At 37.3% G+C, this 24,308-nt stretch overlaps 2 protein-coding genes across 3 annotated transcripts; both read right to left on the bottom strand.

Moving 5' to 3' along the window:
* Positions 1–1,430: 1,430 nt before the first annotated feature.
* LOC104236298 (chaperone protein ClpB1) lies at positions 1,431–6,542 on the bottom strand. Its single transcript, XM_009790193.2, has 7 exons — positions 6,403–6,542; positions 4,576–5,753; positions 3,872–4,053; positions 3,162–3,784; positions 2,693–2,972; positions 2,392–2,589; positions 1,431–2,117 (listed from the first exon to the last, which is right to left on the bottom strand). The coding sequence occupies exons 2-7, from the start codon at positions 5,726–5,728 to the stop codon at positions 1,818–1,820; spliced, it is 2,736 nt and encodes a 911-aa protein (XP_009788495.1). The 5' UTR covers positions 5,729–5,753; positions 6,403–6,542; the 3' UTR covers positions 1,431–1,817.
* Positions 6,543–8,317: 1,775 nt separating this feature from the next.
* Positions 8,318–23,818, bottom strand: LOC104236299 (protein LEO1 homolog). 2 transcript variants are annotated; one of them, XM_009790194.2, is made up of 12 exons: positions 23,560–23,818; positions 22,195–22,559; positions 20,689–20,821; positions 20,418–20,600; positions 18,840–19,016; positions 17,606–17,737; positions 15,024–15,203; positions 14,806–14,937; positions 14,451–14,561; positions 14,127–14,363; positions 9,450–9,608; positions 8,318–8,609 (listed from the first exon to the last, which is right to left on the bottom strand). In XM_009790194.2, the coding sequence occupies exons 1-11, from the start codon at positions 23,686–23,688 to the stop codon at positions 9,477–9,479; spliced, it is 1,911 nt and encodes a 636-aa protein (XP_009788496.1). In that variant the 5' UTR covers positions 23,689–23,818; the 3' UTR covers positions 8,318–8,609; positions 9,450–9,476. The 2 variants fall into 2 exon arrangements, with proteins under 2 accessions (XP_009788496.1, XP_009788497.1); XM_009790195.2 differs by having other exon boundaries at positions 20,689–20,818.
* Positions 23,819–24,308: the final 490 nt, after the last annotated feature.

The following is a 24,308-nucleotide window of genomic DNA, read 5'->3' as shown; positions in this document are numbered from 1 at the left end:
GACTATACTAGCCGTTATTCCTACTCTTCGCTACTCGATCTCGACCTCTACGGCTCGCTCAACAATTGCTCATTGTTGGGCTTTGATCGACCTCGTCCTATCCGCCCAAATCGAAACACAGTCTCTTTACCTTACGATCTTCCCACGCCCAACTTTCACAGCAAAATTTTGACCCATACAACTTCCCTGATCTTGTGAGATTCAGCACTTCGTCGGTCGTTTCGTACACACACACACAAAAAAAGGATCACTTCTTTGTAGAATCAAAACACTACAGTATTCAAGCAGTTAAACATGAGCATTATCATATTAAAAGAACATAAGCTTTAAGACACAAAAACTTGGTTACTTTATTTGCCTTTATTCTTACTAACATACGTGTCTTTCAACGCAGCCACATAACATTATAATGTTCAATCGAATCATGTCCCCACTAATGTGTATAATAGCCATATTGTTAAGGTCAATTCTCTCCCTGATTAAAAATCAAACCTCATTGAAACAACTTATTGAGATTTCACGAACCAAAACATTGAACTGATATTTTAATTAGTTTCACTTAATTAATTTGACTTTTTTTATCCAAGGCATCATACGTTTGGGCAGGGGTGTTCATAAAAGTCCGAAAACCCGAACCAATCCGAAAATCAAACCAAACCGACCAAAAAAACCGATACTTTTTGGTTTGGTTTGGTTTTGATTTTGAATTTTAAAAACCGATAAAATTTGATTTAGTTTTGGTTTTAATCAGAAAAAAATCGAAAAGAAATCAAACCAAACCGACTATAGGAGTAGCTATTTCAGATTTATTATTACACCTATATATATATATATATACAAAGTTTCAAAAATTTAATGATAAATATTAATAGTTTGCACTTTATATTCTAGTTTGATTGGTAGTTTTCTTTTGTTAAGTGTAAAAATCCATTTTGTGTTAAAAATAATATATTTTTAATTGAGTCCTTAAATTATTCATCACTATTTGATTCAATTATCATCAATATAAATAATAAATTTCTCAAAGGGCAATTGATTTGATAATGTTACGTTGAAAATGTGGTCTCCGAAATATGTGTTTGGTAGTATATATCTTATATTTAAGAAAAAACCGACAAATAACCGAAAAAACAAAAAACCGACAAAATCCAACATAAACCAAATCGAGAAAAAACCGACTAAATTGGTTTGATTTTAATATTTGAAAAACCGACTTACTTGGTTTAATATTTTTTTAGGGAAAATCCGATTCAAACCGAACCATGAACACCCCTGCGTTGGACAAGGTACATGGAGAAAAGGAAATACGCAGCACATAATCCAATCCTATGGTCCCTGAAGAAAGTGTCACCGAGAAGAAAAATAGTGATTGAATTTCTGCTATGGTTCGACGTAGGAAATCAGTACGAATGTAACCTACACAAAATACATGTGCCAAACAAACTACTTAGAATATGTATATACCATAAAATTGGACTCATTGACACTGAATCGTGAATTCACCTTTACATCACTCCAACATTTTCAACACAAGCCCTCTTCAACTTTTGACATTAACACTTCACTCCACAGTTACTTAAACGACACCGCTCCAAACTCAAAACGTGGACAAAGAAAAACAGAAGAGAAAAGGATAAGTTTTTCAGAAACTTAGGGAATGCATCCCCATTTAGACTTTCAATTCATAAAACACCACTGTACATTCAACAAAAATCTGTGATCATATACATTCACCTCCTGAGAATGTTATTGGACTCCATCACAAAGAGTTAAGTGAAGTATTCTTCTCTTCATTTTACCCCAGTGATTTTACGGCCTCAGCAGTCTTCCATTTCATCATCGTCCACTATTTCTTCAATCCTCATCTTTTTCACTGCTTGAGCAGCATCACTCCTCGGTCCATTAGGGAGCTGAATCAATATATCAGATTTTTTCCCAGTGGCAGCATTGACAAGCCCTCCATTTTTCTCCACTCGGTAGCTTAGATCTTTCCCATCGAATGCAGCATCGATGTAGACGGTTGAATTCTCATCGATCTCCTCTTTCACGAGCATCTTGGATAACTCAGTTACCACTCTTTTCTCCAACCACCTTCTAATAGGTCTTGCACCATAAACCTGTAATGCAATTGTAAAAAAAGTTAACACAATCAATTGTCAAAAGTATTTCACTTCTATACACCAACAGTTCTAAGATAATTTTTACAATGTTAGATCACCTAAAATGTAACTACAAATAATAGTCATAATAAGTGAAATTAGCAACTGAAAAAACAAGTGTAACCCGCCACAACAAGATTAATACAAAAATCTACATAGTTGGTATCTTAACTCAGACCCTAGTCTAATCACCATGAAATGTCAGGTTGAAATACCAGATGGTGATACTTACAGGGTCATAACTCTGAGCAAGTATGACATCTAACGCGGCCTCAGTAACGCCCAAGGCAATACCCCTCTCAGCTAAACGGCTTGCTACATCTTTCAGTTGGTGACGGCATACTTGCCTCAACTGCTCGTGCGATAAAGGATCAAACACTACAATCTCATCTAGCCGATTCAATAACTCAGGCTTAAAGTGCTTTCTCACCTATCACAAAAACATATATGTGAACAATTGAAACTCTAATAATAATGTAAACTAGCAAACAATGCCAAAAAAAATTAGCAGCAAATAGGCTGCTCGAACTTACCTCCTGCATGACCAAATCGCGAGCCTTCTCCATGGTGCACTTGCCCATTAATCCTGACAAGAGATACTCTGCTCCAAGATTTGAGGTCATAATAATGACTGTATTAGTAAAATCAACTGTACGACCCTGACCATCTGTTAATCGTCCATCGTCCAGCACTTGAAGCAAGGTATTGAACACAGTAGGATGAGCTTTTTCCACTTCGTCAAAAAGCACTACACTGTAAGGGCGCCTCCTCACAGCTTCAGTGAGTTGTCCTCCCTCCTCATGTCCAACATAACTGCACAGACAAAACATGTTCAGCATTCGTCCCTTGAGACATTAAACTATTAAATACCTACAGAGAAGTGGGGCTACACAGTTCTACAGAAGGTGCAATTGTACACCACAATCTCATTATGGCAGATATAGTTGACTCGTAAAAGTATGATTTGTTATTTTATCCTATCAATAGTTAAAGGGTCCTTACCCTGGTGGAGCACCAATCAACCGGGCAACAGAATGCTGTTCCATGTATTCGGACATGTCAATTCTGACCATCAACTTGTCATCATCAAAGAGCTGCTCAGCGAGAGCCTTAGCAAGTTCAGTTTTTCCAACACCAGTTGGTCCCAAGAAAAGGAATGAACCAGTTGGTTGTTGTGGCCTTCCCAACCCAGCCCTAGACCTTAGTACAGCCTCAGCAACAGCTCTAACTGCGTCATCCTGCCCAACCACTCTTTGGTGCAATCTATTAGCAAGACCAATCAATTTCTCTTTCTCATTCTGACCAAGCCTTGAGACAGGAATACCAGTCCAGCGACTGACTACTTCCGCGATTTGATCAGGTCCAACAGTCTCAGTTAACATTGTACTCTCGTCTGTGCTACTCTCAAGATTTGCTATAGCAGCTTCCACTTCTTGGATAGCCCCATACCTAAGATCTGCTGCTCTAGCAAGATCATATCTCCTTTCAGCTTCTTGTAAAGCATACGTGAGTTCATCGCGCTTTTGTTTGAGCCTGCGAAGCTCGTCAACTCTTTCCTTCTCTTTCTTATACCTCATCGTCAAAGGCTGAAGTTTGTCCCTCAAATCATCAAGTTCTTTTCTCACCTGAAATAGTAATTACGTTATTTGTCCATATTTAATATACAGGCTCCAGAATTATAGGTCAAATCATTTCCAGGATGTAATACTTACTTCAATGAGTCTAGCTTTGCTAGCCTTGTCCTTTTCCTTCTCAAGTGCATGAAGTTCAACTTCTAGCTGAATCCTCTTTCTTTCAAGATTATCAATTTCTTCAGGTTGACTATCAAGTTGAACTCTTACATTTGCACAAGCCTCATCAACTAGGTCAATAGCCTTATCTGGCAAATGACGACCTGAAAGTAAAAATTCACAGATTAGTAATCCCTATATGCACAAAATTATGGCAAACTGGAAAATGATACGCAAAACGACAGTAGTGATTCTCCATAGCAAGGGATAGAAAAAGCTTTAAAGAAAAATAGTATTAATAAAGAGCAAACACATAATCCCATCCAACCAATTAAGGTGAGCATGCATCAATCATACTTCTATCAGTCTGAAACTACAAACCAAAGGTTAAAGGTTATCACCTTGAAAAGCACAAAGAAGCAGAATATAACTTAATCATTCAAATGGGACATGATTCGGCTAAATTAGGTATAAAACTAGATTCACACCCATCCTGCTTAGACGTAAAGGAAAGGGACCATCTCTTTACAATTTAAGGAAATTTTTTGACAACCACAATACTGACTTGTGACGCATCACATTTCAACGTTAAATACATTACTATATTCCTGTAGTGGCATCTTTACTTGATTATTGATCAAAGGTGAAATTCATCAAATACAACAACAATCCAAAAAATGACATACCTGTAATGTACCGAGCCGAAAGCTGGGCTGCAACCACAAGAGCTCTATCTTGAATTTTGACACCATGATGCCCTTCATACTTCTCCTTCAACCCACGAAGGATACTAATAGTATCAGGAACACTAGGCTCAGCCACGTATACCTGCTGGAAACGCCTTTCAAACGCAGCATCCTTTTCCACATACTTCCTGTACTCCTCGAGAGTTGTTGCACCAATGCACCTTAATTGGCCCCTAGCAAGCATTGGCTTAAACAAATTGGCAGCATCCATAGATCCTTCAGTCCTACCAGCACCTAAAACCAAGTGAATCTCATCAATAAAAAGGATCACTTTCCCTTCTGCTTCTTCCACTTCCTTTAACACTGCCTTCAACCTCTCTTCAAATTCACCTCTATATTTTGCTCCAGCAATTAATGCTCCCATGTCCAATGCTATAAGTCTAACATCAGCCAAATTACTCGGGACATCGCCTCGAACAATCCTTTGTGCTAGCCCTTCAACTACTGCTGTTTTACCAACACCAGGCTCACCAATAAGCACCGGATTATTCTTTGTCCTCCTCGATAAAATCCGAATTACTCTTCGAATTTCTTCATCCCTACCAATCACAGGATCAAGTTTTCCTGCTTGTTCAACAAGATCACGACCATAAGTCTTAAGTGCTTGGAAATTGGTGTCCCCTGAAGCACTTTCTACCTTTTTACCCTCTTTTCCCCTAAGTTTCTCTACTTCTGATTTCACTCTTGCTGTACTAACCCCAGCTTCTTTTAAAAGATCACCAATTTGGGAATCTTCTAGAAGGCCTAATATCAACTGATCAACTGCCAAATGTGTGTCGCCACGAGACTTCTGCAGCGATTGTGCTCGTCGGAGCACCTTAATCAGTGAAGTGCTAGGTGGGATTTCATCAGGTGCTGGTGTTTGAGAAGGGATTTTCTTCATGGCTTGTTTGAATACCCTTTCAACTGAATTAGCTGTTTCTTCACTACCAGCAGCATTCACAATTGCTTGCCGGAAAATACCGTTGTGATCGGATATTAAAGCCACTGCCATATGTAAGGGTGTAAATTGAGCATGCCCTGCTGATATAGCTAGTTCATGTGCCTCAGCAAGTGCCTCACTGGTCTTGTGGGTAAATTTTTCAGGATTCATGACTAATTATGTGTGTTTCAACTAACTGCAATAAAAGAACAGAATATGAGGAATCATTTAATAGCAAAATTTGCCATAACATGAAACTTACCTAGAGAAAAACGGGAGAAACTAAATTGAGCACAGTGAGTCTAGTTTGATATATATTTATAAGAAGTAATTTCTGACCTATAGCCACAACCATAGACAAAATATAGTAATTTTTTACATATGCAGTATACTTTTTCAAAGAAGTATGTTCAACTGACGACCCTTCACTATGTGGCTACGCCGGAGCCACATGCAATGAAGGGAATTGCAAAGTTAAATGCCTAAATTGGATAAAAGCAGATTTTTGAATTCCCCTTAGAATTAATGGCTCCGCAAGCATACTATCAGACTAACTGATCTACTTATGTTAACAAAAACCAAATAAAAATTGGACTCCTGAAACAGAACATAACGATCAATAGCAAAGCCAGTTATATTTTCCGAAGCAACTCAATAACGGAAAAAGTACGTGCAATTCCATCAAACGCATACAGCCGAAAACCACAACACAAATTCTCAATGGAATAGCAAGTACGCACACAATGCCAAAAAAATAAATTCTGAACAGCAAACCCCAAAAAAAAAAAAAAAAACTCAAAATCGAAGAGAAGAAAAATAAGCTCAATAGAGACATGCAAGCATACCTTAAACAAGAAATAGAATTTCCGAGAGCAGAAAGACAATTCCTTAAGATCTGTTGGGTGAAATACAGTACAGTTTCAAGTGTTTGTTCAAATGCGCAGAGAAGGGGGAGGAGACGGTGCTTATGTTAACGAAACAGAGAAGTCTGGAAGTTAGAAGGTGAGCCTAGAAACTACCAGACCTTTTTTATTTTCCTTAACTGCCACGTGGCAATACAATGATTACGTGGAATATCGAGTGTTTCTCTTGGTAACTACTAGACTGACCTGGAATATAAATTTGCCTCCCCTCATTTTTTACATAATTCACTTTGGGTCCCAGTCTTATTGCAAAAAAAAAAAAAAAAAAAAAGTTTCTTTTGAAATAGTTTCGGGGAATTTACACATTTGGTCTATTTTGAAATTTCTTTTTCAAGAGGAAGAAACGCATTCAAAGAATCAAAACTATTACTCCATAAGCTACAATATTACAATTTGAATCATGTGACGCTTATGAGATACACTAAATTACTAAACAATGAAAAATCTTGCATTTATCGGATTCTTCAATACAAAGGTGTCTGTATAATCATCCATCTTTTTAACATGGTTAGAATGGCTTAATGGAACAATGATTAGAAAAAATCTTTTCATAATTATATATTGTGGTGGCAAAATGATTGAAAGAAAACAGTTATTCCCCCATATTATCTATTAAAAAATGTGTTGGATAATAAACTTTTTAAAAACGGATCAAATATGAATAAGAACCATATTATTCACTTAGAAAATGGATAACCAGTGAATTTAACTTTTACACTCGTAAAGTATGAATATCTATATTATCCGCTGGTTAACCTGTTTTTTATCCGTATTAAATATGGATCGGATCGAATAATTTATCTTTTTTTTTTTGTATTACCCATTTTGACCCGCCCATATCTGACCCGGCCCGACTAGTTTGCCACCCCTATTATACATCTTCAAAAGAGCCAAATAGATTACAAGCACGTTCTTAGTTAAGAATACAAACTAATTTATAAACTTAGCTCGCATTTTATTTTTGGCACCTTTGATTCAGAACTCCCTCGGCAAGAACAGCAGAATGATACCTTTTCCTATAGTTGCTAAAAAAGGGATCACAAGGTATAACGGATAAGCAAAGAGTGGCAAAAATAGCACGGTCTAACCAGTTTTCGAACTGGTCATTCAAAAATAGCCAACGTTTAGCAAGTCAATGAAAAATAGCCACTATTTGGCTGCAACAAAGACCGGTACAGCATAATATACTGGAGTTCGGTGCACCTGTGTATGAACTTCCAGCATATTATGCTGGACCGGTATACTTTACTGGGTCCAGTATAATATACTAGAGACTGGAGCACCGGTGCTCCAAACTCCAGTATATTATGCTTGAGTATTTTTCCGGATTTTGAACAGTATTTTCGTTTAAATTTATCTTTACATGAAAAGTGGCTAAATTTCAATTACTTTTGAAACTGTGGTATTTTTGAATGACCACTTGTAAATCAGACTATTTTTGAATTTCTCCCCAAAGAGTGCCCTCATCAATGTGTCACCCACGTTTACCTTTTACTTTACCCACTCTAGATAACAACTCGCAGTGAAAAACTGACTTTGATCACAATGAGAGGATGCTCCTACAGTCTACAGACACACATGGAAACCTCAATCATCCCAGATTACAGAAGCTCAAGCTGCTCTGTTGGTTCTTTGAGGCCAGAATGAAATCAATCTTACCAGATTTTACTGAAGCAATTTCACATTATATTTTAAGACAGACTTTTTTAGAAGGCAAACTAAAAGAGCAGAAACTGAAGGGAGCAGGTGGGCATGCTTTTGCTACCCTCCTTGCCTCTTTGGTATGGTTACAGAATAACTGCTGAATCAAACCAGGGAACAAAAACTGCTGAACATGTAAAGAAAGCAAGCTGTACTAAGTTTCAAGTTTCATCTATAAATAGGTAGCTGATAAGAACCAGGTTATATCCATCTTAAAAAACAATTCCAACATAAGAAAAAAAAAAGAAAAGTAACATCAGTTCTGCTACGGCTCTTCAGCAACTTCAGTATAAGAAAGACATCTGAAAGTATAAATCTAAGGTAGGTTGGTGATGTATAACTGAACAACATTCAGGCACTCGATGCCTCTTTTCAAGTCCCCAGGACTTCGAGCGTCCACCCTGTGACAATCTTCTGTGCAAATTTGCCTGCCAAATACAAAGCCGAATCAAGAAAGGTTGTGAATACATTCCAAACTTTAATCTGAAAAATCTACAAGGTGCGCGCGCAGTTCTGTGAAAACTACAAAGGTAGTTCTCTTATAGATGAGAATTTAGCACTCAGGATTCAAAGGAACTCTAGTTAAAAGTGGATAAAAGATGTATCCCTCGAAGAAAAGGAAGCATCAGGATTTCACCATCGTTCTAACTCTGGTATAGAACCATATTAGCTACAGATAGAGATATTAAAATACAGATATACCACTAGAATTATGCTAGAACCAATATGATGATTCATATAGGTAATTCTACTACTACTACCACAACCACCAGAACTACTTGACCACTATGCAGCCAAAAACATTATCAATATCAAGTTATCAACAAGTTCTTCAACTTTTACTTTGCAATTCTACCATCAATCAGTCTTTGGAATGGCAAAAATCTATTGCAACCAGTCTACAAATATCACTAAAAACTCCTAAACTTGACCTAGTTCATTTGTACAGCTAAACGTCAGCAACTATGCATAAACTCCAGTAATTATTTTTTGAGATGGTAACATATAAAACTCCAGTAACCATTTAACAAGAAAAATAGAACATTCAGTATATAAGCTTTCAATGGATGCAATAAATTTCTGATTTAGTAGAGCTGAAGAGAAAAGATGATGGGGCAAAAACTGCTCTCAAGAGTAGAGACATTTATATGCAAGATGAAAACAAAACTCAGCATGTTATACATCCATCACAAAAGAAGCCTTGACATCTTATCACAGAAGAAGCATGTCATACAGGGAGCTTAAAATGGTTCACATCCAACACTCACCTGTCTCAGATTCCATGCTATTACATTTTAGTCTTCCTCACTGTCATAAACAATTGCCATTCTGCGATGAGTTGTCGTCTTCCTTGGAGGAGATTCTTCATCCGACTCAATCCCTTTCCGCTTACTTGGTGCTGATTCCCTAGCATTTTGCTTCGGCTCCTGATGAGTTTTGACAAAAACAAGAAAGAAAAGTGAGAGATATGAAGTAAATGATTTTAACAATCAAATTTCAGATAAGTGAATTCTTCAAACTGCATGGCATCAAAACCCTAGTTAAATATTTAGCATACAAAACAGTGTTAATCAGCACAGAACCAAGATTATAACCATAATAGGGAACTCCAAAAGAGAACTAGAAGGTCTCCGTCGAAAGCATATTTCTGTGATCCATCACATTTGTACAGGTAACGGGGGGACGTTCTGGTTCTGAAGGTTGAAGTATTAGATTGATTTCGCTGTAATCTATGTTCCTTTCCAGTTTTCCCTCTTGAGTAATCAAATTTTACCGGGAGTTTCCCTGATTGTTGCATTTGTTGAATCTCAACAGGACTGATCACCAAACATGATGACCATGGTTATCATGCTCGGAAGAATCAAACTTCAAAAGGGAACTTAAACAAAGGCTGCATAGAAAAGAGAGTGAAACATATAAAAGGCAGTAAAAATATTACAAGATAGTACCATAAATGTTTTTCCATCTTCCATTAAAATTAATAAATTAATTGATTTCATTTAGTTTTTGAAAAGATCTTTTTTGATTAGAAATTAGATTCCATTTTTCTTCCATTATACTTATGCACCGAAATCTCCCCCTTGTTTCATCCTTTGATGTCGCTAATGCTGCCTCGGCATGACCATAGGAGCACGGAACACTGAACACGCATCTTCTTCTGGCTCTCACATGGCGATCAATGGTCATTGCAGAAATCTTTGCTAATAGGGAAGAGTGGAGATTGGGCAAATTTATGTGCTGACAAGGAAACTGCCACTGATTGCAGTCTTTGGCTTAGGTAAATGCGATGCAACGATTTGGTAAGTTGGATATGGTGGCAATCTGCAAGCAGTATATACAAAGAACCAGGATGATATTTGGTAGGTGAGCACAGAATTTGGATTTCGGCAATTTTTGAGTAGCACTCCAAATTCTTCATTATTGTTGAAGAAAACCGAAACATCGAACTTGGAGTTCTGCCTTTCAACTTCAAGAACTTCTATACATGGAACTTGATACATTTTTCACTTTTTAAAAAAGGAGGAAATTAGAGACAATTTCATAGAAAACTACACCAAACAACTACCTAAAAAGAAGTCATACAGCCAGCCCCAAATTGGAACGCAATAAAAATTAAGAGATGAGCTTAAGTATTCTGCCTTATCAAATAATATGAGCTGAACTATTCCGGACATCAATATAGCCAACTCGTAAGAAACCTCGTTTTACCCATTTGTTTTAAGTCATATTTTTTCCTGAACAGGTAAATTTTTAACTCCTACATTACGTGTAATCTATGTTGATTTATTGATATTCCACGCCTCAAATAACTAGGCATTGTACATGGCTCCACTAAATTCTCGCAAAATGGATATTTGCACATGCTGGCACTGACAACGGTTTACACTTTGCTTTGATTTCACCAACTTCTCCACGGAACCGATATATCAAATTTACTATTGTGCCATCTAGCGTCTCAAAAACTTCATATCCAGGCATTAGGCCCTAATCTGATAGATGAAGTGACACCAAGAGCTCACTCATACAAGTAAAATTAAGTAATGCTGACTTCTAAAAGTGGAATGGTTCAGAAACATCAAGTGGAAAACCATCTATTTCCTAGAGGCTACTATCTGATCGCGTATAGTTCTCTAAAAACCAGTTATTTTCCAGAAAAATGTGCCTTCGCATTTAAAATAGAAAGTTTTAGAAACAGGCCATAAAGGCCTCGTTGCATGTGCACAAGCGACAGCAAAAAAATGCAACACCAGGAACACCTCATGAGATATTCATATCTCATCAGTGATGAAAAGGCTAGCATCCATCGCCCAATATTCTTCCTCCCTTGATAACAAATTTACCTACAATTGTCCATAAAAGGAAATTGCCGCAAAACCAGAAAACTCTTTTTTCTCCATCAAAACCCCGATCATATCATTCCCTCAAGGAAACTAAATGAAGAGGACATTTATTGTTGTTGATAACTCCGGTATCTTAGATGCACTGAACAGATTTGATTCTGTTAATGCCACACAGACACTTAAGTTTCAACTCTGAAGCACCGGAAAACCATTTTCTTCTGCTATTGGAATAACGCCTGGGAAGATACAACTCATCTTTCAATTTGTTCCCCTTTATCTTGCATTGTCCTCTTCTGAACGGTAGTAACATTATGACCTTTGCCCAAGATTTTAGTGTTTAAAAAGAAAGTCTTCTTCACGAAAAATGTTGATGTATGAAAATTGCCAGCTTTGTTTTGTTGCTTCTCTTGAATATCATGATACAATTTCTCATTCTAACGACATCTAGGGTTAACGAATCCAACAGCTCGTCTTGAGAACACATGGTAATATATCCCTCATTTCCATGCAATAATAACCGCGAACAAAATTCGCTACAGCAGCTATTAAGGATATCAAGCTGCAGTATTGCTTCAAAACTGAATCCCTTTTCCATTAAAGTTCTACGGTTAAAAAGGCAGTGAACAGAGCATCTTTATAGTCCATAATAGCAAATGGATATAGACTTTCTAAATGGCATCTATAACAGAGCATCTTTATAGTCCATAATAGCAAGACCAATTTTAATCAATTAAGCCTCAATGCAAAACTAGTCCCGCGTCGGCTATATAAATACTTTATATCCATTTCGGTCTAATCAGGCCCAATTAAGAGGATTCATAATAGTCAGTTTTCCTTCACTGGCCGTCTATTTACCATAATCCTCTTTTCCCCGAGTTTGGGACCAGCCAAACATTGCAAAGCTCATGTAAGCAGAATTAGTCCATATATAACTCTATCAATAAATAAGTTTCCATCTGTTGACCAAAAGGGATCCAGTGACAATAAATACCAGCGCAATCATTGATATACTTGTAAGACCCATTTTGGGAGGCAGTGCGTCTTGGAGAGCATAGTGTGCATACAAACACTTAATTAAAGTTTGATGTGGTTACTCTTTTTCTCTTTTTTTAGTAAGAGTAATATCCGAGCCAACTTGTGTATGCCTCAACTAAGCCATTGGGTACCTGCTACACACCAATGCTAAGGCTGATAGGAAGAGTCACTTAGAGTCAGCTCTGTGGGGATTCGAACCTTGGTTCCCGAAGTTGTTCCTCCAGGTCTCCAGCCCTTCTATCGCTATGCCATCCCTTAGTTATGTTTGGTACAATTATTCTATGGTGCGCTTTTATTGTTCATTAGCAAAGTAAAATTCAATTTGAAATTCCATACGTTAAATTAGCGAGGAAAGAGAGAATTTCTTCAAAATCTCTACGAAGAATTATTGCTTTTTAAGCACTTGAATAAGTGTTCTTTTAAGCTAAAATCACTTATCGCTGTTAATCTAACACAGTTATTAGCATTTACTAAAAATTTGAAAGATTAGAAGAATAAGGCAGATAAGGTAATTATCTGTTCCAAAATTCAAGCTGGCAGCTTTGTAGCTTTTGTCCCGCTCCTAAATATTTAATTTAATACTCCCTCCGTTTCAATTTATGTGAACCCATTTGACTGGGCACGGAGTTTAAGAAAAGAGAGAAGACTTTTGAACTTGTGGTGTAAAATGAGGCACATATTTTGTGTGGATCGTCCGGCAGAAAAGACTTTCTAAATGGGGTAAAAGAACTTGGGATCGTCAATCTCTTCCTTAAAGATTGGGATGAGTCGATGTCGGTCGATGGTGTGAAAACACTTCCCGATGTCGAATTCCAAAAACCAGCGAGGGGTTCCCCACTCTTCTTTGATCCGTCATAGGACGGAGTGGAAGCCTCGACCCGAGCGGAAGTGCGATGTGTCTCCTATAAATCATTGCATAAAGGTAAATTGTTTCCAAATAGGGAAAGAGGACATTCTTTTTGGCATGGACTAAAAGGGAAATAGGTTCATATAAATTGAAACGGAGGGAGTACGACATAATAAGTTTCACACTTCCGACAATCTTATCTCCAAATTACTACATAGTCAACACACAAAATAACCAGATATTGCACTTGATAGCTTGTAGTGCCACCAATTTACTGCACAAGGGATACAGCAAGGAGCCCACGTGGTCTTGAAAGTCTCATTAGCATATCTAGCAAACATTAGGTCAAGAGCTTGCTAAGCCACTCCAGCATCTATGAGGAATCCTTACCCTGATTAACATGTTTATAAAACTATCCTCAAAATATTTTACTGAGCAAACATCTGACTCGGCTGCCCAGGAAAATGGCACGCAACGTCAAACACTATATGCATCTGGTTGAACCATCTCACCGGTTTATATGAGAAGGCCTATGTGTCTGGAAAGATTACAGCAGTTCTGGCACGACAGTTTACAAACTAGCAGATTAAGAAATACCACTCAAAAGTATAAAGATTTCCAGTAAAAGTTTAAACTCTTCACAATTACCTATTTATTAAATGCAATACATGATCAAAAAGGTTCAGATGGGATTTACTGGACAATGAAGATCAGTTTCCTACCTCAGCCTCCTCTTCTGACTCTTCATATGCCTCTTCCTCCTCTCCCTGATCACGCTCTTCCTCTTCTTCATATTCCTGCTCCTCCTGCACATCCCTTCTACGTGGGGGAGACCTCTCTTCTTCCTCTTCCTCCTCTTCAGTTTCATACTCCGACTCCTCCTTCTCGCTATCTTCAAAATCAATAGGGCGCCGAGAATGTTTTGAAGCAGACAATGATGTTTGTCTAGGAATATCTTTCTGAACAAGGGGAAAATCTTCATGTTAGCTGAGAAAGTAACAAAGAAAATAAGGGGAAATTTCTCTAATTCTACGGGACTTCTGCACCTTTTTCGCATTAATGATTCGTTTCTCAGCTTGAGCTTCCATTTCTAGATCTTCTTCAAAGCGACGTCGAGCAGCAGACCGTCGAGAGTCATAGTAATCTGTATCCTCTTCCTGATAATGAGAGAAAATTCCAATAGGCAGATATCAAGATGGATCAGAGTGGCAATTCTTCTAAGGAATGCCGAGTAGTTCAACTAACGTCTCCCACAAGGCAACACCCATATAAACACTGAATGATGTGAACATATAATTCATCCACTTCAAAGAAAGCAGGGATCAGGAGGTTTCTATGCACAATGCCACTGTCTACTGCATCCTACAATATGCATGGTAGATAAAAATAAGAAAACCTTACCTCCTCAAGTGCATCCTCTAAGAAACCAGGAGAGAGCTGGCGCTCCCTACGTACAGCAGGCATGTATTTACGGCTGACCTTCTCCTTTTTCCGGTTGAGGATTACATTTGCTCTGATTGTTTGGCTTTCAGCCTTCATAGACAAAATGAATGTCAAAGTCAACTTACCAGCTATAACATGACAAAAGCAAAGCATAATCCATTACTCATCAATTTTACCTTCTCCTTTTGCTCTTTCTCCCTCTCAGGGTCAATGTCAGTGAAACAGTTCTTCACTTTGTATACCTTCTTATGACGTGAATCAACAAGGGCAGTCAATAGACGGTGAGAGTTTGATGTCAAGGATGAAGGCATAAACCTCATCTTTCTTAAAATTCTCCCTTGTGATTGTAGTATTCCCTGCGAGTTAGGTGTTTATGCTAAGGATCACTGGGTAATAAACGTCATAAATTACATAGACTTTTGTATTGAAGACAAAAAAGTAAACTGTATTCAATCTAAATATGATCATCAAAGATCAATTGCAGCAAATGCTTATATTTGCACGTCATAGGCGTCAACCTAATCTCAATGAGTATGTAGGCTGATCTCACACTTAATACTACCTCACTGGTATTGGAATAGCCTTCAGCTTCTGATTCACTTAATCTTTAATAGGATAAAGCAATAGCAAAAAATAAAAAAAATCAATTGATAACTAGCAAATGAACACCATAGCTAGCCAAAACATCTAAATGGTAGTCTTCATTGAAAATAAAGTAGCATGATGGGGCCACTGATTAAAAGTACAACAGCACCAAGAAGTAAGTCTTGTTTGTGGAATGCAGGAGATGACAGGACCATAATCCATTGACAAGGGAATTGAATTAAAATGGGATATCCACTCTGTAGCTCAATTGGGCATTTAATTTGAAATATGAGAAAATTTTACTACTCAAATTCCCTTGGCGCAGTTCCATCTTTTGCGTTCAAAAGTTGCATCAAGTACTTTAACCAATTGATTACCGAACCAACTAACGTTGTATTTTCGCCATAAATTTGACAACGGTCATCAAAATTCAACATGTTTCTTTAAGACCTTTCGATAGTCAGGCAACATCCATCATATTTCCCTGGAGAAACTTGCAGCAACTTCAGGCCTTTTTCCTATACGAGAAGTACAGCAAATAATGGAAGGAAAAAATATTAAAATTGTTGACCCAGAAAAAGTACCCATTCCATCCTTTTCACATCACAGTATGTGAATGGAGACAAAGTTTAAGATGTTACTTCGACATATAAATTAAACATTTTACCCACATTGGTTGAGGGAATGGGCTGTAATTTCCTCATATGGACAGTCCTCATCTCATGGCTAGCTTTTGAGATTGAGTTAGGCAAAGGTCAATCTTCTTTACATGGTACCTAAGCTTAACCATGCTCAATACTGCACCCCAAGTTTTTTATTGACCGAGAAAACCCGAAGGGACAGTGATGCACGGATTAAAACTCGGCAGCTTATTGATCGAGAAAACCCGAAGGGACAGTGATGCATGGTTTAAAACTCGGCGGACAATGAGCCTGCCCTACCCTTCTCCACTTAAATACCAGGACTATGACAGGGTTCAAAACCGTGATGTGTGCCTAACCTACAACATCACGCACTGCTCTTACCACTAGACCAAAGCCTTAGGGGAATAGTTTAGCTCCATGTAATGTTATACTCACTCCAGATGTCCAATCTTGGCCAGCAACGAGGTGTTAGAGTGTTCCACATTAAATTGTTGTCTCCTTGCATGAACTTGGACAATTTTCACTTCATGAGCTAGCTTTTAAGGTTGAGTTCCCAACGTACATTTTCTTTACACTATTAGTTGGTACTGAAAGAAGTATTAATGTATTGGGTGCGAGTTAGTTTGAAAGAGAAAAAAATTACTATCAGAGTTTTAAATTTGAATAGTTAAATGGCTGTAAATTCTTCAAAGTCGTGTAAGCTGTATAGAAGAAAAAAATAATTGAATGATATCCAACACATCCAAAATAGAAAAAGCCCATAAATTGGGAAGGAATGAAACGGCGAGACATGCAGCCAAGCTTCCTCCAAAAGGGATAAAAATCACAGGTTGAGGGACTGACCTCGCAAAAAAGTAAAGAGGAAAGGAGCCTTCCGATGGTGAAGGAAAGATATGCAATCTGGGAGGGAAGGAATCTGCGGACGGATAAAGAGACAACCAGGTAGGGAAGGAGGGAAGAGAGAACAGGGACGAGGAAGGTGGGGAAGGAGGGAAGAGAGAACTGGGGTTGAGGAAAGTCACCAGAGTCGGACCAGTACAGCAGAATGGAGCGGGGAAAAGATGGTTACGGTCTGCTGCTAGGTTTGACAGGAGGAGAAAGGAGAGAGATGGGCAGAGTGTTTGCTTACCTTGTTTATGCTAGAGGAATAAATATTCATTTTGATTTTAAACCTCACAATCTACTTACACCCCCCCCCCCACAAGCCCAGCAAGACAGTCCAGAATCCAGATATCTGTCAATTACTAATCCTATTATTTATGAAGCCCAGGGTACAATTTCCTAACTAATACGGAGTAAAAATTACTACTCCTGCGTATTTTAATCTCCTACAAATCATCCACTGATTAAAAACAACCTGTGAGAACCTCATAGGGCTAAACTATTACAAGTTCTTCTTTCTTTTTGTGAAGCTGCGAGTGTATATCTGCTGTTTTGATGAAGGATCACTATGTTCCCTGAAATTCCCATCCCCGGTTACTAGGATTGTGCATCACATATGACAAGTGACAACAGACATGAGATTTCACCTTTCCATGTCTAAGAAACAGGTGTGCTTGATCATGCTGGGCATCTTGCACAGACATGTCCAGAACTTCATTTCCAATCATTAATTGTACACTGCCATCAGACCACTCCACAAAGCGTGCATTGCTTTCTACCTACATATAGAAACATTCATTCAGATTTCAGTGTGTACGGAGAAATGCTAAATGAATGAGAATTTTTCTCATTGATCTTTGAATCCAAACTCACATGCAATATTAAAGTGATCACAAAGTTACACCAATGAGATAAATAACGAACAAGCTGTCCAGCCATTTGAGTTATTCCAAAATAAACATCAGCAATATTTGACAGCACAGAAAAAATATTAAAGCCAAGATAGCCTACTAATTTTTTTAGAAGATAACTTACCGCCTTTTCTTGATTTCATGTTCATTCGATGTACCTTATGTCTTCTGTTTCTTTTCTTCTTTTTTTCCCTTTTCCCTTTTCCCTTGTCATTATTCATCCTTCCTTCCACTAACATTTTTATTGTTTTAATTATGTGGAACTTCAGAAAAACAAAATTTTCCTTTTTCGTAAAAGAAAAAATTACCAGCCAACACCATGCGGATGAGCTTAACTTACAGAAATATCTACTGAATCAAGCCGTGCAACATAAACAAGCGTAAAGTTGCTTATTTCATCAGGACACCCAGAGACATGATCTGATTTTCTGAAACCACACCACAGCATATAAATATAACGAAGTTTATTCAAAAATTCACTTGCATATTTTGCCAGGGTTTTTAACTTCCCTCCATCAGACAATGTTATTAACTAAGCTAAATCGCGTATTAGTTGCAGATTCTTCTGTCACAGAAACGTCATCTTCTGGTCTGTTTTCTTTTTTCCCTTTCCCTTGTCATTATTCATGTTTTCTTCTCCCCAATTGTTTGATTCAGTTCCTATAATCAAGGAATAACACCACTATGATTTTTAATTTCTTTAATTAAGTGAATAGACTTTTTTAATGAGGTGAGTTACGTAGAATAACTTCAGAACTACAAAATTTTCCTTTTTTCTTATAGAAATATGTCCCCTATCAGCATCAGACAACGCCATGCCAACGATCTTAAAAGCTTAAATTAATATCTGATGAATCAAAGAGTGCAAAAGGTGAAAAAGAATAAACTTGCTTATTTCATTAGGAAAATCAGACATAGCAGATCCATGCCAGGCATATAGATACAACCAAGTTAATTAAACTTCACTTACAGTTGTTGTTCCATCGGGCTTTTTAACTTTCCTCCATCGAACAATGTTGTTAACTAAGCTGATGCGTTTCTTAGATCCAGATTCATCAGTCACAAAGACGTCCTCTTCAACATATGTCTCAGGATCAAAGGGCTTAGGATCAATGCCCATTATGTTAGAAACCTTGATCAAGTTCATCTGCATTATAAGAAAGTCAACGAGTAAAACTTTTTTCAATCATTAAAGGTTCCAGTGGTTGATAGAAAAGGCAGCGACAACACTGACCAGTATGAATGAAGTTTTAAATATTTGACAACCCCCACATGAGCCATAGCATCAAATGGATCAACTGAATTTGCTTGTGTAAAAGAAATAACTGGACCAGAGTTTAGTCCGATTGAAAGTTCTTTCCCAATAAAAACTTAAAATCTGTTTAAGGTTCTCAGAGGATAAGCCATGATATAACATCCTTGGATATAAAGAATCCATGTGATAAATTGGATGCTTACATATGGAAGGAAAATAAACTATTAGCTTTACAACCAAAGACTAAGCTGTGATGAAGACTTAGTTGTTGTTGTTGTTAAACTTGCATTAAGGTCCGGTATTTGCAAAAAGTCTTTCCAGTGTCTAGTCTATTCTCATCCTTTAAACATAATGATTCCCCCTAATCATTCGTTCTCTGGTCAAGCTTTTGATAACTTCAAGCCCACTGAATCTCTTACAAAATGAGGGATAAAAAGACTAATCATGTCTACCACTTCCCATAAAACGGAAAAGTGAGAACAACTTCATGTCTACCACTGAATTGACTTATCAAAAGATCGTCTAAAACTCAAATGAGGTAAAGGTGTGGAAACGTTCTTTGATCCTCAAATTTCAGAGTGAAAGAAAAACATATAATACATGGCCTTTTTGGTTATCAGAAACTATAAATCGACAAAAGGTTTCCCCCTTCTCTACCACAGATGATAGAATTAGAAGATGCTGATGGTAATGATGTAGTGAGAAATATAAAAGACGTGTGTTCCACTAGTAAGTCTAGATATGAATGATTCAAGGAAATTTTGTGCAATACAGTCTGCAAAAATGGTCCTACAAATTTAAGTTGACTGGACTTCTGAACCTTCACGGAAAAGATGAAACAAGCTTCTCTAAAGCTAATCGGTAAATGTAAACTACCAAGAACAACAACAACAACCCAATAAAATTCACTAGTGGGGTAAACTACCAAGAGCATCATAGAAAAAACTGCAACCACTGAGCAATATCAACCAAGTTAAGTCGTAGAAATACAGAATTTTGCAGTTTGAAACTTTCTGTAAGCAGCACCCAAGAGTGCAGCCTAGTGGTCAATGAAGTGGTGGAGAACGATGAGGTGCCAGGCAACATTAGGTTATTTAGGTTATTTCTTCCAATCTGTTTAGGCCTTGGTGGACAAAGTTACTCGGTACCTGTGCCGATTAAAATGATTTTTCATTTCTTATTGTTCTTTCAAAATTTAGCTGCAAACTGATGCAACCAAAAGGGAAAAATAAAAGGAATAAACATGAAAAAAAGTTCTGAATTAGGTTAGAAGTAACAAGAAAGAATGCTGACCTTATCTGAATAAGCTGGAGGTGGACGCAATGGAATCTCCAGCTCTAATGGGGGCCCAACTGGTTTTTCCTTAGTTTTAGATTCCACTTGCTCTTCTTCAGACTCGTATCCGCCATCATCTTCGGGTATAATATCTTCTGGCCTAACTTTCCCATAGCTAGTTTCTTCTTCCATAGGGGATATCTGCAGTGGAAAAAAAAATTAAACTCATAAGTGGTACCACAGAAGAACTGAAGTTGAAGAGCACTGCTCATTTAGCACTTATACAAACATTTTGCTCCTCGTCAATTTGATCCTGAACAACATAATCAGCCTCTTCTTCGTCCTCTGAATCCCCAAACACGTCACGAATTTCTGGGGCAGAGGATATGTGAGCCTCATCTTTCTCTTCCCCAGGGGACCTACTGCAAAACAAAAAATCACTGTGTTCAAAATCTTTTGGATGCAACAAAACAACATCAAAAAATAATTCATTTCCTCCACGATAAGAAATCAAAATTCCACTGACCAACTTATGTAACCAAACCTTTTACGATGTGTCTGGGTTTTTTTTACAATTGGTCCACGTATGTGATAATATATCTGAGTGATATGAAGGATTTACAACGGATAAACTCACGCACAATCTGCCAACATGTAGTTGTCATCAATCAAGTAGATTGCCTAAAAGTAATTGATGTGCCAACTCCAAATGGAATAAGCAGATAATCTGTCCAGATGTCTTACAAACTTAAAATTTGGAACCCATACGCTTGAGAAATAAAACAAAGGTTATTGCAAACTGTTAAACTTGCAAGACTATAGTTCTTGAGAACCTTTGTCGTGTACATATAGGTGTTGTAGTTCTTGAATTCTAAACGCCAAACTGAAGTTCTACACCAGTTACTCAAACCCTCTTGGGAACCACTCAACCCGTGGAGAAACCATTAGGATCCAGGCTTTTCCAGTTAATTTAATGGTTAAGGTGGTTTGGCAGTTTTCCCTCTTCATTCCTATGGCTTAAGGGACGCAAACTGGATTAAAATGCTCAGGTATGAGCACAAGCAACTTTAATTTGTTAGGACTTTCACAGATAAGTAGACTAAGAAAAAGTGTGAACAGTGGTTGCAGGATAGAATTAAGGCGTAGAAAGTTCAAGAGACAAATCATGACTAATGTACAAATATGAAGAGAAGGCAAGATCAAATATTTTGTTTAGATGAAATTCCGTTCCATGCATGGTAGTGTGGAAACTCAACTTTGTTAGGACTCGTCATTGGATTTAGAATCACAAAAGGACGGAGAGAGATTGAGAAAACTATTGTCGGTGCCATTATCCTAAATACCTTTTCTTTCAATCTAGTGGTTCCCTTTCAAAAATAACTTTTAGCAAAATTGCACACTCCTTGTCACATTGAACATATACACAATTGAGATAGTAAGACTTCACAAAAAGCTCCTATAACGAGCCAAAAATGCAAGCAATTCCATTTTCTTTCCAAGCAATTCGAGTTTTGTTGTCTCAAGCATGCACCTTGTACGCCACCAGATCCTTGGGAGTATAAAAGTTTGATTAGCACGCAAAGTAAAACAGCATTCTGCCAGTACATGTACTCAAGTAATGAGAGTAAAGAGAGCGGGCACACTTTACCATCCAAATGATCAACAACATTAACCATGGGCTGGTGATGAAAGAGACCAGAACATGTCTGTACATTCTCCAAAGCAAAAAAACATCTGGAAGAAAAGGGGAAGGAAAAATAAAAGTGGAGAGAGGAAGGAACAGGCAACCAATTACCTTGGACTTCTTGCTTGATTTACTTCCTCGTCTTCATTGTCACCAAATCGGTTTTCCTCAGTTCTTTCTGATTCACTGTCAATTACTTCCCTCCTTCTACTAGTCACTACTCTTTGACCATATTCTTCTTTTTCATCACTCTCTGAGTCTCTTCCTTCACTTTCTACCTTCTGATCACCAACCTCTATTTCCTGAGAACTCTGATCTCTTTCACCCTCACTCTCACCGTGACCAGGATCAACATCTTGCATTTCACCTTCACTCTCCATCTCAGCCTCCCCTTGGCCTTCCACTTCTACTTCTCCTTCACCTTCAACATCGGCTTCACCTTCTCCTTCTGGCTCTAGCCCTCCATCCCCATCATCCTGAAGACGAAATATTCGCACAAGAACAGTTTCAAAGTCCGAAATGTTTATGTAACCAGACATAAATAATAATGAAGAATGTGAATTCCAATTCCCAAGAAGCAAAGCTTACATCGATTGAAATTCTGAAGCTTTCTTTTCTTTTGACCAATACAATAACACATATCATGTCAGATCACTTCAAGTGACATCATCAAGTAGAGGGTGTAAGACAGAATTTAAAAAATCAAAAAAATCAAAGAAAACTAAACTACTATGTCCCAACAAATATTCATATGCTACAAATTACAAATAATGCCAATGCATATACCAATGACGATACAAAAAGTGTTCCCTAGTCCTCATTTTTTAAATAGGATTACTTATACGTACTGATTCATAAGAAATCCAAATTTATCTTGAAAGTAGCATACATTTCAACATTCACTCTGATGGCATGCCATAGAACAAGCCATTTTGTTCAGACCACTGAGCTGACTACACACATTCAAAAATATCAACTAAATAGGACCACAACTCATCAAGACTCTCTTTCTTGCTTTTTTGCTAGAAAAAGTACTCCCTCCATTACCGTTTAGTGACCTTATTTCTTTTTTAGTCCGTTCCAAAAAGAACATCTAAATTTGGAAATAATTTTACTGAACCTACCCATTTTATCCATAACAACAAACTTTTATATCTGAAGTCTTATAGCCAACGGCATTTTTAAACCACAAGTTTTAAAAGTATTTCTTAAATTCCTGTGTTCCTCAAATAGGTTCAGAATAAATATACACGATGACCAATTGAAATGAAGGGAGTAGCAAATTGGATTAAATCAGCTTGAAATCATTCTTCTACACGTTAAACAATAAATATAAACGATGACCAATTAGGGCCAAATTAACACTTCAGCGAAAAATCAAACAAAACCATATCACATTAATTAATTAAAAAAATTAAAAAAAAAAGAAGAAGTTGATGAATCAAAAGAGGGGATTGAGATAAAAAAAAATCGAACCGAAGCGTAATCGGGTTGACGGTTTGATTCATGTTCGGATTCAACCTCCTCCTCTTCTTCTTCTTCCTCTTCGGATTGGTCTCCGAATAGGTTTTGCATCATCTGATGCCTCTTCTCTTCTCCTACCATCGCTCCTCTTTGCTCTCTTCTTCCTCTTTGCTTCACTCTCTCTTTTTCTCTTCAATTCAATTCGGTGCTTTTTTGGCCTTTTTCTGAGTTGCTGAGACTGTTTTGTAACGCCTCTTAGAAACTGTGAAGCTGAGTAATATCACACATGTATTCGAAGTTTTTATTAAACTGACTGCTTGTTAGGTTTAAAATATGAATAGCCAATGAGAAAATAATAAAATACGAAGTAATTAGTCTTTTCCTATTTTCATTCGGATATTTATTTAAGTATTAGTTAAAATCTGAGTTGGATTGTTGTTAAATTTCAAAATAACTTTCGTTTTGTTATAAATAGTATTTTATTTATGATAAATATCTATGTTCTAAATAAAATTTAGGATTTATTATTTGGTGGTTAAGTAACTTTTTTCCTATAAATAGAGGAGTTCTATTCTATTATAATTCATCCCAAAATCAATAAGAATTACCCCTTTTTACTTTTCTCTGCAATACTCTTTTTCTTCCTTTATTGTTTTATAACACGTTATCAGTACGATACTCTAACCAATTGAGTAGAAGCATTGGGATTGAGCATAATGGTTGTCAATTGTTCCAGGAACTCACTTCATGATTAAATTTTG

Source organism: Nicotiana sylvestris, chromosome 3, assembly GCF_000393655.2.
Source record: "Nicotiana sylvestris chromosome 3, ASM39365v2, whole genome shotgun sequence".
NCBI lineage: Eukaryota > Viridiplantae > Streptophyta > Magnoliopsida > Solanales > Solanaceae > Nicotiana > Nicotiana sylvestris.
The sequence above is the reverse complement of the archived record's forward strand: the minus strand, read 5'-3'. Positions and strand labels throughout refer to the sequence as shown.

Bases quoted from the DNA above. Each gene is read 5' to 3' on its own strand.
- LOC104236298 (XM_009790193.2), bottom strand. From the start codon at position 5,728: ATGAATCCTGAAAAATTTACCCACAAGACCAGTGAGGCACTTGCTGAG. The intron at 2,590-2,692 runs GTAAGTTCGAGC...TTTTTGTGATAG, and splicing joins GCGATTTGGTCATGCAGGAG to GTGAGAAAGCACTTTAAGCC. The intron at 2,118-2,391 runs GTAAGTATCACC...ATTGCATTACAG, and splicing joins TTGCTCAGAGTTATGACCCT to GTTTATGGTGCAAGACCTAT.
- LOC104236299 (XM_009790194.2), bottom strand. From the start codon at position 23,688: ATGGTAGGAGAAGAGAAGAGGCATCAGATGATGCAAAACCTATTCGGA. The intron at 15,204-17,605 runs GTGAAATCTCAT...CCTAACTCGCAG, and splicing joins TGTTTCTTAGACATGGAAAG to GGAATACTACAATCACAAGG. The intron at 14,938-15,023 runs GTAAAATTGATG...TTGTCTATGAAG, and splicing joins AGAAAGAGCAAAAGGAGAAG to GCTGAAAGCCAAACAATCAG.